We start from the raw sequence: 12,618 nt of genomic DNA, 5'->3' as shown, positions 1-12,618 counted from the left end.
GATTCTATTTTAGAGAGAATGTGTACTTCCGCGTTCTGGAATTCCCATACGAAAATATAGTTCTGACCAGGGACCCAACATAAAACTCATCAAATTTTCAGAAAAGCTTTATGTAGGGTCCCGAAAGGGGCTAACTCGTCACCTACAGACACAATATTCACGTACAGTATATGTGTGCATGTGTGTGTGTGTATTAAGTTATTAACTATTAACGCAAAGTAACATAGGCAATAATATTATGCCTTTAAATAAATTCCATCAGTATGAATGCAAATGTCCCTCTCTTGAGATTATTAGCTTTTTTCATTTCATTCATTCATTTGATTGAATACTTTTAGTATTAGACAGAATTGCAAACAGCCAAGCATAAGATAACCCCAAAGGTCCCGTGGACTTGTTTCCATTGAGGTCCTGTGTAATGAATACATACAGTAGAGGCAATTATTACAATACTATATAGCTAGACATCACCAGCAATAAAACACTATAGTAGCAAAACATTATAATTTATATGTACAGTAAACAGTTCAGCAGTTATTATCTCATGTGACTCTGCACACCATCAAGCTCTCAACTTGATCTCATCACGCGTCATTCATGCCAGCCGTCATTCATGTGAATAAGGCCATCATGAGCCACATCTCTAACGTTATCTGATCATTCTGATGCCATGGACCTAAAGCTAACATGTTAGCCTATACTAGAACGTCAAGTTTAGCTCAATGCTCTACCGCTTTCTGCGAAACTAAACAATGAATAACCCTCAAGGGTGCCAGGCAGGCAGGACTCAGTGAGATAACACGACGTGTTTAAACATCTGTCAAATATGGCACTGATAAAGAGAGACAATTCTTCACAAAACACGATAATGATGTGTTTACCTTACCTTTACTAGACTTGACAAGTTGACAGCTAAGACGATACTGCTCATGCGCAGAACTACCAGGAACTACATGTAGTCCGCGTTTCCATGTCTGGTTATTGTAAGCGACTTTTTGCCTTGTTTTTCATGTGACGTTGCATGTAAAATAGATATTGGTGGGTTGCTGGTTTGGGGGGCTTAATTGTTTATAAACTAGTGTAGTTGCTTATCTGGACTTGCTTACAGATGCTGTTTAATTAGTGGTTCTCAAACATTTAATGTCAAGGAAATTTATTTGGATTATTTAAAATAGAAGATACACAGTTTTGCTCATTTCTCACATATTCTGGCAACCCTTTGGACGTATGGTGTCCGAGGGCGACCAAACAACATGACAGAGACTGCACTGTCTGTATTCTTGAAGAGCTCTACGCCAAGGTTCAGACGCAGTGTGCTCGCTGGATATGGACTGCTCCGTCTTTTCACTCTAAAGGGACGTAAATGTCACGTTTTAAAATCGCGGAAGTAACATTCTATCTCTCTAGACCACTGTGTTTTGGAGTGATGGAGCTGTAACAGCCAGGCATCAGCAATAACAACAACAGTAGTTTTAACTATACAGTTAAATTATATTTAACACTGTACGTGTGCATTGTTGTGTCCGTAAAGACCGGCAAGTCATGGAGGATGACGCACCTGTCATCTATGGACTCGAGTTTCAGGCACGTATTTTACTGACAAGAAAAATATCTTCTTATTCTTTCTCTTCTTGCTCTTTTTTGCACTCTTTATTTAATATTATTACGTTTTTATTTTTATTTTGTGTTACTGTTGTTATTGTCTATAGCCTACTGCTGCAAACCAAACATACGTTTTACTCTTATGTACCTGTACACAAGATGTAACAATAAAGTACAACCTTGAACTTTGATATTCTATACTATTGTAATTGTATTCTATTGTATTCTATTATTTATTTTACTCTACTACTGTACTCTAGTCTGGTATGGTATCATATTCTAGTATATTAATTCTAGTATTATATCCTGTTCTATTCTACTCTGTTTATAATGATCTCAGGATAGTCTGGATAGGCATTAGCCTGTATCATTGGCTTTATCAACTGCACACAGAGAGTAACTCTAAGGGGAAACGAATGCAAGCTATATGTACTCTCTCAGAGTTACACTTACAAATGAATGGTTGCATTAACACTGAGGCATTTACTGTGTATGTGCATTGTGCATAAATGTACTCCTGTTATTAATTAAGCATTAACTGCAATATGGAACTGTAGACTATACTGTATTCATTCATGTTTTAACCATTCTGCAGGCACGAGCACTCACTGCACAGACAGCTGAAACTGATGCCATTCGCTTCCTCGTGGGCACACAGTCGCTAAAGTTTGACAACCAGGTGAGTTGAGAAATATGGTTCCAGAACAGACCTCGAAACTGTCTGAGTTTAGTTGTAGATGTGTTCTCTACCTTTTTTCATGTCAAGAGGACCTCCAAAATGATATGTATTAGACCGCGGACCCCCATCTGAAAATAATTATCTTGTGCCAGCATGAACCTCCAGAATGATTTGTGCAGTGGTGGCCGAACGGTTTGCGGAGCGGTCTTGATATCGGAAGGTCGCTAGTTCGTATCCCCGCACCGGCACGTTAAAATTACCACCGCTGAAGTGCCCTTGAACAAGACATTGATCCCCTACCATGAAATGTTCTATGAGCAGGGCCTGGCTGTAAACAAGTTCTTTCTTTCTCTCCCCCCCCCCCCCCCCCCCCATCATCAAAAGAGCCAAAGTATAAGATATGCTTAAAGTGGTTAAAAAAAAGTATGGTGATGCTTTATTAACACATTTTGCTGGGGACCCTCTGGTACCCCACTTTGAGAACCAGAAGATTATCATTACGGTGGAACAAAACAGTTCTCCACTACTGTCCTTTATGCTTTGCTAGTGCTGCTTTGTCCTCCATGTGTCAGACAGGTGTTGTTTCGCCACGCCGGGCGAGAACGGCTACTGAATGTGCCTAATGGGAAGTACATGCAGTATCTCCCAGGGAAGTTATGTTGAGGCTTTGCAGATCTTTTTACATTCAGGCATGAAAACCGCATTGAAGTTGGTTGAAGAAGATAGATTCCCAGGGAAGTCCCGGTATCACGGGAATCAATACAGTGGAAGTCTCGCCCCGAACAGACATAGGCTTTTCTCCTTGTCAGATAAGGACAAGGCACACACCAGGAGCATTGTAATTGGTTAATGTAGATCGCATTTGCCGGACAGACAGCTTGGGTCGGACTGGCTACATTTCTCTCCACAGGCGGGGCTGAGATTTTAAAAATAAATGACATACGTAGTTGACCGATTGGTGTGAACAGGCAGACAGAAACACAGACAGGTGGAAGACACACACCTAGGGGTGCAATAGTGGAATGGAACTAATCAATGTAACCAATTTTAAATGTGGCCTGTTGTGAGCTTGTACATCAACAGTTGTTTGCTTTTTTATTTTGCTATCAATTCATATTAGATTAATCGGAAAAGTAATTGATAGAAAAATGTTTGTTAGAATGGGTTGCTGCTATACTTATGGTAATTCCATACCAACATGCAGGATTGCTTTCTGGTGTGGTAGTCTTAAACTTGAGTGTACATACGCATAATGAGTCTCATATTTTTGTGTGTAAACACTGCCTTAACAAACAATACATTATTCGTAGGGTACTGTGGATATGAAACCAAACACCCAGGGTTGAGTGTGGAGTTTTGGACCACAGCCTGGGTCCGGTAGGAAAGAACATTCACACCTGAAATAATATTTTGTGGAGGGTCACTATGTCCTTGTTTAATAAGGGCTTTTACTAAAGGATAGGTTATTCTATTTTAAGTTGAAAGGATTTTGCCAAAAACTATATGCATAGACATGGTGGATTGCAAATTAGTGGCAGGGGAAAAGGGTATGACCTCGATCCCACGGGGAGTCTCACTAGAGTGGTCTTATTGACTTCTAAATCTTGTAAAAATGTTACATTTTAGAAAATGTGACATTGCTGGTATAGGTATAAAACTGTAAAAGCAACCCTCATGGACAAAAAAACAATCATTATTCTGCATGCCATTGTTGAAACAGATGTTTAATAATAAACTGAGTATTTGCCACTTTGGAAGTTGTCAGTTGGCTCTAAGATTAGTTCATACTTAAGTGCTGAGTACTGAGGCTCGTTCATACTTTGTTAAACTTGGGGTGGTTGTATTTTGTCTCCCTCTCTCTGCTATTATATTGATTAATTTAGATCCTGTCAAAGGTCATATGTCTCACCTACAGTAGACTAGACACAGGATCTGAAACAAATGTTGACCTACAGTAATGATCAAGATGCAATTTATCCCCTGAGGAAGCTATTAGCTAAATGGTAAACATTTCAGCAAACAGGTTCAAATTCAGGCTATAAGAGGAAAGTTGCATGCTGCTTTAAAGTAAAGCCAACCTGGAGAAGGTTGGCTTTACATTTTAAAATGGCTTTTTCAGCTTCACATTCAAGCATAAATATTAGAAAATAAAATACCTGGCAAAAGATATATGGATTATTTTGATATTGATTCAATGCTGATATTGCATGTTTTAAGTACAGTACTGTCTGTTAATATTGGCCAATACCCATATGATGAACACTATGTCATGCATCCATTCCATAGTAAAAATCCTTAACTCTGAAGGTCATTACACACTGGCGAATTAGCGACGCGATATATTCGTGCGAATAATTCGCATTAAAAAAAAAAACAATTGAAGTCCATGCAAGCTTCCACATCAGTGGCGAATGTGCGAATGTGCGAAAATGCGACCGTTTTCGCTTTTATTTGTTCGCTCTGGTGTCGTATTTTGCAGAGATTCGCAGGCGAACTGCAACATGCAATATTTCGCATTTTCAGATCGCTTATTCGCATCGCGTCGCTAATTCGCCAGTGTGTAATGACCTTGAGAGTTGACAGATGGAACCAAAATTGGTTGCATTTATTTTGTACTCTCTCTCACTCTACACTGAGGACTTTACTGTGTACTATGAGCCATTACCTGAAAGGCTCCATGCGTTTAAACACAGTGGGTGTTAACTCCCCGACCCATAGCGTATAGCGCTCAGACCTCCCCCCCCCCCCCCCCCCACGCAGTAAACACAATCAACAGAAGTGGCGAGCGATGTTTATAGCTCATCGATTCGACAAACAAGCGAAACTTTCACGCTTAAGATGTCTCAACACGTTCAACTTTTCTTTTTCATTAGCTGGAAATCTATTCCACGCAGTCCCTCCTCTCTGAATGCGGCTCGGGGCCCGCTGTGCGGTAAAACACTGAGGGCCTCAAGGTTTTGATCAGACAATTAATGGCCGTTCCCCTCCCGTTGACTGCGACACTTACGGCACCTCAGGGGGACCGTTAACAGCGATGCGCCGGACAATAACTCCGGCGAGGCACTTCTTTTTACAGGCAGGAGGACAAGGGGATGAGGTGGTGGTGGTGGTGGGAGGGAGAGGAGGGGAGCACTGGAGCACAAGCATCTTTCAGCCTCTTCAAAGTCAGCGAGGCAGCCATTAACCTTGGCTTGGACCACATCGAGCAAAAAATTATTAGGCAAAGTTATAATTTTATGGCGGTTGGGGGAGCCGTGCAAATAAATTTCCGGGGTGCCGGGCGGGACAGGGTAATTGGAGGGAAAGGAGAGGAGGACCCCCGGTAATGGGGTCCCAGCGACTGAACCCCAGGTGTTGAGGGTAAAGAAGAGAAGTTCCCAGCCCTCCTCCTCCCCGAGGTGATTTATCCCTCATTCTCTCTAGGCCTGGGGAGTGACTCATAGCCTTCAGCCACTTGGGCAGCCAGCCCAGTGCTTTTAATTATGTTCTGAAGGAGGGAGGAATTGAAGTGCATGAAGAGGGGAGAGACGGGGAGAGGGAGAGAGAAGAGGTTGAGGGAAGGGATAAAAACGAGCTGGCTCGCGTCCCCCCACGTCTGGGTCCTCTCGGTTAAAGCTCTTTAGCCCGTGCAGATGACAGTAAGCGGGGCGACGGAGTATAGGAGAGCGGGCGAGAAAGGTGCCAAGCCCGGGCGCTTTATCTCGTTAGTAGCCCTAAATGCCACGGCGGCGCCCACCGAACTGTCATTCCAGCTATTGGTCTCTGAGGGATTTGAGAGGTGCTCGACGAGTTAAGAGAGACGTTTCCCCCCCCCCTGCATTATGCTTAATGGGAGGTGGAGAGGCCAGGAGGCTTATGGATACAGCAGAAGCGATCAAGGCGGGCGGTCGGGGGGGGGGGGGGGGGGGGGGGGGCTGAAATGCCAATCGGAAAGAGGTTTTTCACGCTGCAACACCATGAAGCGGCGCTGAGCAGTGCAGGTGTTGGCTGGCAAATCCATGCGTAGTTTACTCGGAGCACACGGCACAGAGATAATGGGCATCACCGATGGAAAGGTTTGACTGGATCTCAGCATCCAGCGAGCGTGTTTGAATAACCTTTTTAAAAGCGGAATAATCATTTCCATAAGCCTGAAAAAGAGAAAATTACATAAATGCCAATGAATTCAACAAAGACGCTGTCGCCTAGAAACCTTGTACCGGTATCTCCATGTTTTGTCTTGTTGTACTTTTGTCAGAAATGAATACCCTGCTTTTTACTTCATGACAGTGCGTCACAGAAAAGTATAGCAAAATAAATGGTCAATCTACAACCTCACAGCTTGCAGATCTGATATTTTCGCTATTCTTTGAAAACCGTATAACATTTGTGAAAATGTTTGCCTAATGTAACGGCATGCCCGAAATATGGATGCCACGTTGAAAGTGGTTAAGTCTGTGGGTTTTATTAATATTGAACCAATGAACCAATTAGTAACGCCCAGCGCTCAAGACGGAGATTGATCAAAAGGACGGATTTTATTGATATCAAAAGTAACCGATCGCATCGCTCCACATGCTAGGAGCGGCTGTTGCGCAACACTCAATGTTATTTTCCGGTGGGACGTCAGCAAACATGTTAGCTGACGAGATTGAAAATCTTAAAACGTTAATAACTCTTGATCTAAATCATTCCGTCCAATTCTAAGACAAGATTATGTGTCCCGTCGCTAGTCGCGTTAGAATGAATCATACCTCCCGTTGTTGTCGATCGCCTCTAGAGTGTTTTGGCTACAACGAGCTACTTCAGCCACATCCGGGATAACATCCGGTCCGCTAAATGTGCTCCGCTGCTATAAATCGCTGGGCGCTCTGAATGAATGTTTTAAATAACCCCGGGCGTTCGGGGTGTTAACAAGAGTCTCTGACTAAATAACATTGGATCCATAGGAAAGACACGTTATTTTATTTATTTATTTATTTTCCATTTCCTGAAAAGGTAATAGCGGTTTTGGACATAGGAGGTTTCCACCCAGACGGCGACAAATTCAATGTGATAAATATACATAGAACCCCGACCACTGATCAATGCAGAGGGGGTCAGGCTCACCTGACTGTGAGCAATAAGACTTTCGATTTGATTCTCTCGGGTTCTCAGATCTTACTCTTGTGACAGAGCGAGGGGGAACCGTACGTGTGAGGAATAACATTAAGCCATCGACAATGCATACGAAATTGCACAGATCTCCGTATTGGACTCGCCAGACGGGACTCGGGTGGAAGTGAACGTGCCGTCTAGTAGTGCCAGACCATTTTCACACCCGACGTTCTGCCAGAGAATGGGCTGGTTTCTTACAATGCAGATCTCTTTCTCTCTCGTTCTCCCTTTCTCTCTGAAAGAGCTAATTATTTCCCCAACCATTTAGAGCCAACTGTTTCTGTCATCAGTCTCTATAATGACCTCTGCGAGGCACGCACGCACGCACGCACCCTCATACAAACACACTTGTACACACACACACACTCACACACACACACACACACACACACCCTCATACAAACACACTTGTGCACACACACACACGCTCACACACACACACACACACACACACACACACACACTCACACATCCTCATACAAACACACTTGTGCACGCACATAAACACACACACATACACACACACACAAGCAGATACACTTGTGCTGGTCTGCTGCAAATTAGGAAGGATTGGAAACAGTCCAATTGCTCGTGTTTGGGAGCAAGATTTGGTCTGAAAAAATAACCTGCAGTTAAGATCGAAGAGATGGAAAGAAACTTTAATAAAAGGTTGATAAATTAAGTTAAAGATTATCCTCTGTATAGTGTATACTAGTTGTGGTCTTATTGTTTATAGCAGTGCTTCTTTTTGAGTATTTGGCCACAGACCCCAAAACAATTTCAATCGTTTTAAAATATAAATCAAATAAATAGCAGATACGTAAGCGTAAGGTTGCAGTGCAGCACAAATAAATAACCAAATCAAGGTAAAGTGGTTAAAATGATTTGCAGGTTATGTTATGGACACCCTCCCCGCCCCGAAGGACCCTGGGGGTCCCCGGACCCCACTTTGAGAACCGCTGGTTTATAGGCCATTTATTTCCTATCTTTTTGGGGCCTGCTCACATGATCCCTGTAAAATATGAGCAAATAGAATATTTGGATAAGCCCTTTTGGATGCCACACACACACACACACACACACACACACACACACAGCCAATGCAGAGTAGGGTAGGGAACCCGTCAACCGACTGGTGAAACCGGATAAGGTGTTTACAGTGCACGCTCCCATCCATTCCCCCTGGCCTCATATTTTCATTTCACATGTTTGAGTACAGGAGCTTACAATTCGGGGGATACCTGAACCAGGGGAGAGAGGTTTTCTATTATGGCTAAATTAGTATGGCTTTCATAGCCTTTATATACGGTATGATCGCATTTATCGGCAGATGACTATGAAAACCTGTCGCTCCGTCAGTCACGCCACCATATATGGCCGTCAGTCCATCATTCCTCGTGACATCACGCCCTGTCATTCATTGTCACCACACAGCCAGTCCTCGCTCTCCTGCTTATTGTCACTGCTCTGTCCTGCTGTCGAAGCTGAAATGTCTTTAACAAAAGCAATAAAAAAAGCACAACTAACAAACAATGTCTTAAAAAGATAAAATGAATGAAATCTTGTTCAAATAAAGGCTACTATCGGATCAAAAAACCTTCTCAGCATGTTCTTTTTTCTTTTGCATGCAAGTCACATGGTTCAGCGAGAGGGACAATTAGGGACAATTAGACTTAGAAAAAAAAGATGGAATGAGCTTTATCGACACCACCCTCCTCTCTGTGCGCGTTCTCCCCCTGGCTCTGTCACATCCAGAACGCCTGTGAATCAACGGTGACTTCTAAAGTGTCTTAATTGTCGCTTTGTAGACCAAAATCAAAACGAAAACTCTGTTTGAAGTTGGGGGGGGGGGGTACAAAATATATGATTAAAACCCCCTAAAATAATAGCAGTAAAAAGTGATGTCTGCGTTTGAACTTTTGCGCTTGCTGTCATATTCAAAGGGAATTCTTCCTCTGTCGGAACGGGGCGGGGAGATACGACCGGGAGCTTTGAACTGTGTGTGTGTGTGTGTGTGTGTGTGTGTGTGTGTGTGTGTGTGTGTCTGTCTGTGTCTGTGTCTGTGTCACGCGCGCCCGCGTGTCTCAAATCACAATACTTTTAAACTTATAGATTTATACATTGGCTATTCAAAAATAGCAGATCTACAAGCTAGCTGTACATCTGATAATGTTTTCATTGATTATCTTTTCGAAAAGTCTCCGAATATAAGATGTTTTATAGCGTTTTTTATTGTTTTCTCGCCCTCATCCTCACTGAATATACCCCCTCTCTCTCTCTCTCTCTCTCTCTCTCTCTCTCTCTCTCTCTCTCTCTCTCCTCCCATGCAGATCCACATCATTGACTTTGATGATGAGAATAACATCATCAATAAGAGTGTCCTCCTGCACCCAGCTGGGGAGATCTGGCACATCGGGGCCAGTCCTGCCGATAAGGCCGTGCTCACCACATGCTACAACAAGAGTGAGTCTTTACCCGTTTAGACCTTAATAGAGACGGCACCCGAGTTATCCTCCGCATTAAGTTGCTCAAACGCGCATGAGGCAATTTCACTCCTACTTCCGGGTAGGAACAGAGTGCATTCTGGGATTGATTGGGCCAAACTCATGAACTCGCTGGCTGTTGACTATCATTGCATGCATTCAGCGTTCACGTGTCATCATGAACGTGCACAATGATAGTCAACGGACCAGAGTGTTCATGAGTTTGGCCCAGCGCTGCAATACCATCTATCTATCTATCACACGGAACTATGCCATTTTTGTGTCCATATCACTACGCCAAATAGTTCCATGTGATAGAGGGGTCAAAGTTGAACGTAGGTCAACAATACAAATGACGTTAGTTTTGTGGATTTATTTACTTTTTCTGCGTGGCCCCAGTGCCCCCCACAAAATGACTGGAACTACATAATTTTGACCAAAACCAGAGCAGAACTCCCACCACGAGACTCAGGCAATCAATGAATACAGTTGCAAACACTATTTTAATGGCAAGTATTTCATACAGCTTAAGTTAAAAAAAAATCTGAACTATCCCTTTAAGGTCAGATTCCGCAATATACAAAGGTAACAAATAACAATACAACTACAACCGTACTGTACTGTTATTTGACCGTTGCATGGTTGCACCAGAGGCGCCTATGGGCTGGCGTGGTGGTGCTTAGGTGTAGAACAGGGAGGAGCAGGGTGGAGGGGGGCCCTCCAGTGGGGGCTCCCTAGCAACACACTGGTGTGTTTTGGGAATTGGGACAACGGTGTGTGCGTGCATGCGCTTGCGTGCATGCGTGCGTGTGTTAGTTCTAATGAGGCTGACGTCTGTATGTCAAAGTTCTCCACCAGAGTGTGCTGTAAACACAATCATTCCCGCCCCTTATAGGTTAAGTTCCCATGGCTTTAATTTATTCATTTGTTCACAATTAATGTGATGTTGTGCAATTCTCAGAGTAATTAGTATTCACTTTGTTTAAATTGACTTTATTTAAAAAAGGACGCTTTCCTTTTCCGCTCGTTAATGCACAAACGCTTCCCTGTCCGCCCGTCCGTCCGTCCGTCTGTGTGTCCGTCTGTGTCAACCTTCTTCTCAGGTCTAATTACCACAGGTAATTGGTGGAGAATGTCAGACGTGCTGTTTGAAGCAGGTCTTTAACAGGTGATCGATAGCCAGTCCTCCTGTGCTGCTGCAGCATTATGGCGTTCCGTGTTCACAGTCATGTCTCTCAGACCACTGATAGAATCAATACTAATGTCCGGACATGATGAGAGAGACAGAGAGAGAGAGAGAGACAGAGACAGAGAGAGACAGAGAGAGAGACAGAGACAGAGAGAGAGAGAGACGTTGGTTTCCCCTCCTATATACATAGGTTCAATCTTTGTTAAAAAAACGCCCTGACTATGAAGGGAATTTAATGTTTGTTTTGACACCGTTTGTTTTACATGACATCATTACATCACCTAATCGTTGAATCATTGAATTCCCTCCTCGACGATGTTGTAAGATGATAAGAGCGCCCCTCGCTTCACACGGGTGTGATTTTTTTTTTGAATCACTTAAACCCTGGTCTATAGACTTGGTAAACTGGAGTTGGCTCTGTATGGGGGGGCAGCAGTTACAGTATAGTTACCTGACGTCGGTTCCTTTATTCTCGCTACGAGATGGAATAAAAGATGAACAAACCAAAGGATTATTGTACCAAAAGAAACAAAACGATTATACCAATTTAGACCAATTTTATTACATTGGTGCAGAGCCGTAGGCCCTCCCTCGCCCCGCTCATCCTACGGATACAAATGCAGCGACTAGTGAGCCGCTGCATTGGTGAATGTAAACCATGAGGTAAACCAGGTGATGTAAACCAAAGCAAAAATGCTTTGGCCATGTCTCGCAACAAAAAGTGAGAACCCAACGGGACTTTGCTGTTTTCTCTGGAGACCAGTGTTGTGTAAAAGTGGCCTGAGTTTGCTATTTAGTTTGTATCGGAGTTTGTCATGTTTCTATTTTGTCTTTGCATTTTGGTAGACATTGTGAGATCATTTTATTGTATGACCGGATTATTAGAGTGGGCTGGAGGTTGCAGTGGTGCTACTGTACCTTACTTACTGCAGTCACTTTTCTAAATGTAAACATTGCAATATTGTTTCCATGGTGACAGGAAGAGTGGGCTTACGTACTTACTTACTTACTTACGCCTATTATCCAGAGACGAAATGTTTTTATAATCGTCATGGTGGCCCCCATGACGATTAGGTTCTAAACACTTATTTGTAACACTCTTTAAACGTGTCACAGTGTTTAGAATAGATTATAAGAGCATGTTTGTGAACAAGTAGCCTAAGCAGAGTACAGTACTGTACCCTACCTGGCAGGTGAAAACAAGATTAGCATTAACATTGGTTTACTTTACGGAGAGTGTGGCCTATCCATCTCCAACACTGTTTGAGGATCTTCTCTTCCTATCTGGCTTCCTGCTGGTTGTTGGGTGGCGCGTTGGTGCCACAGGGTTGTTTTAGTTGCTAATGGTGTTATAGGCCAGCGGATCTGGAGGTGTTGATGAATGGCTGGATTTAGTTTGTGGTGTTCACGACTTCACAGTGGTCCTCCGTCCAGGTCTCAGCACCATCGTGTAGGACTGACTTCACATTGCTGTTAACCCATTTAGGCCTGACCTCAAAATAAAATGAAAAAATCTTCTAAATCCTCCA

General features: G+C 43.2%; 2 protein-coding genes across 3 annotated transcripts in view; one reads left to right on the top strand and one right to left on the bottom strand.

The window, feature by feature from the left end:
• trappc12 (trafficking protein particle complex subunit 12) overlaps positions 1–911 on the bottom strand; it is a 46,539-nt gene extending 45,628 nt beyond the window's left edge. Inside the window, exon 1 of one of the 2 annotated variants that reach the window (XM_083792106.1) lies at positions 887–911. The gene's annotated coding sequence lies outside the window, so the exon portion shown is untranslated. The remainder of the gene's footprint in view (positions 1–886) is intronic. The other variant, XM_083792107.1, reaches the window with a different exon arrangement.
• A 507-nt stretch (positions 912–1,418) lies between these two features.
• Positions 1,419–12,618, top strand: part of eipr1 (EARP complex and GARP complex interacting protein 1) — an 83,850-nt gene continuing 72,650 nt past the window's right edge. The window contains 3 exon segments of the mRNA XM_083791823.1: positions 1,419–1,584; positions 2,198–2,281; positions 9,748–9,880. Coding sequence (XP_083647949.1) covers positions 1,543–1,584; positions 2,198–2,281; positions 9,748–9,880 — 259 coding nt within the window. The 5' untranslated portion in view covers positions 1,419–1,542.

The sequence above is a fragment of the Protomyctophum parallelum genome (assembly GCF_964188405.1).
Source record: "Protomyctophum parallelum genome assembly, chromosome: 20".
NCBI lineage: Eukaryota > Metazoa > Chordata > Actinopteri > Myctophiformes > Myctophidae > Protomyctophum > Protomyctophum parallelum.
The sequence above is the reverse complement of the archived record's forward strand: the minus strand, read 5'-3'. Positions and strand labels throughout refer to the sequence as shown.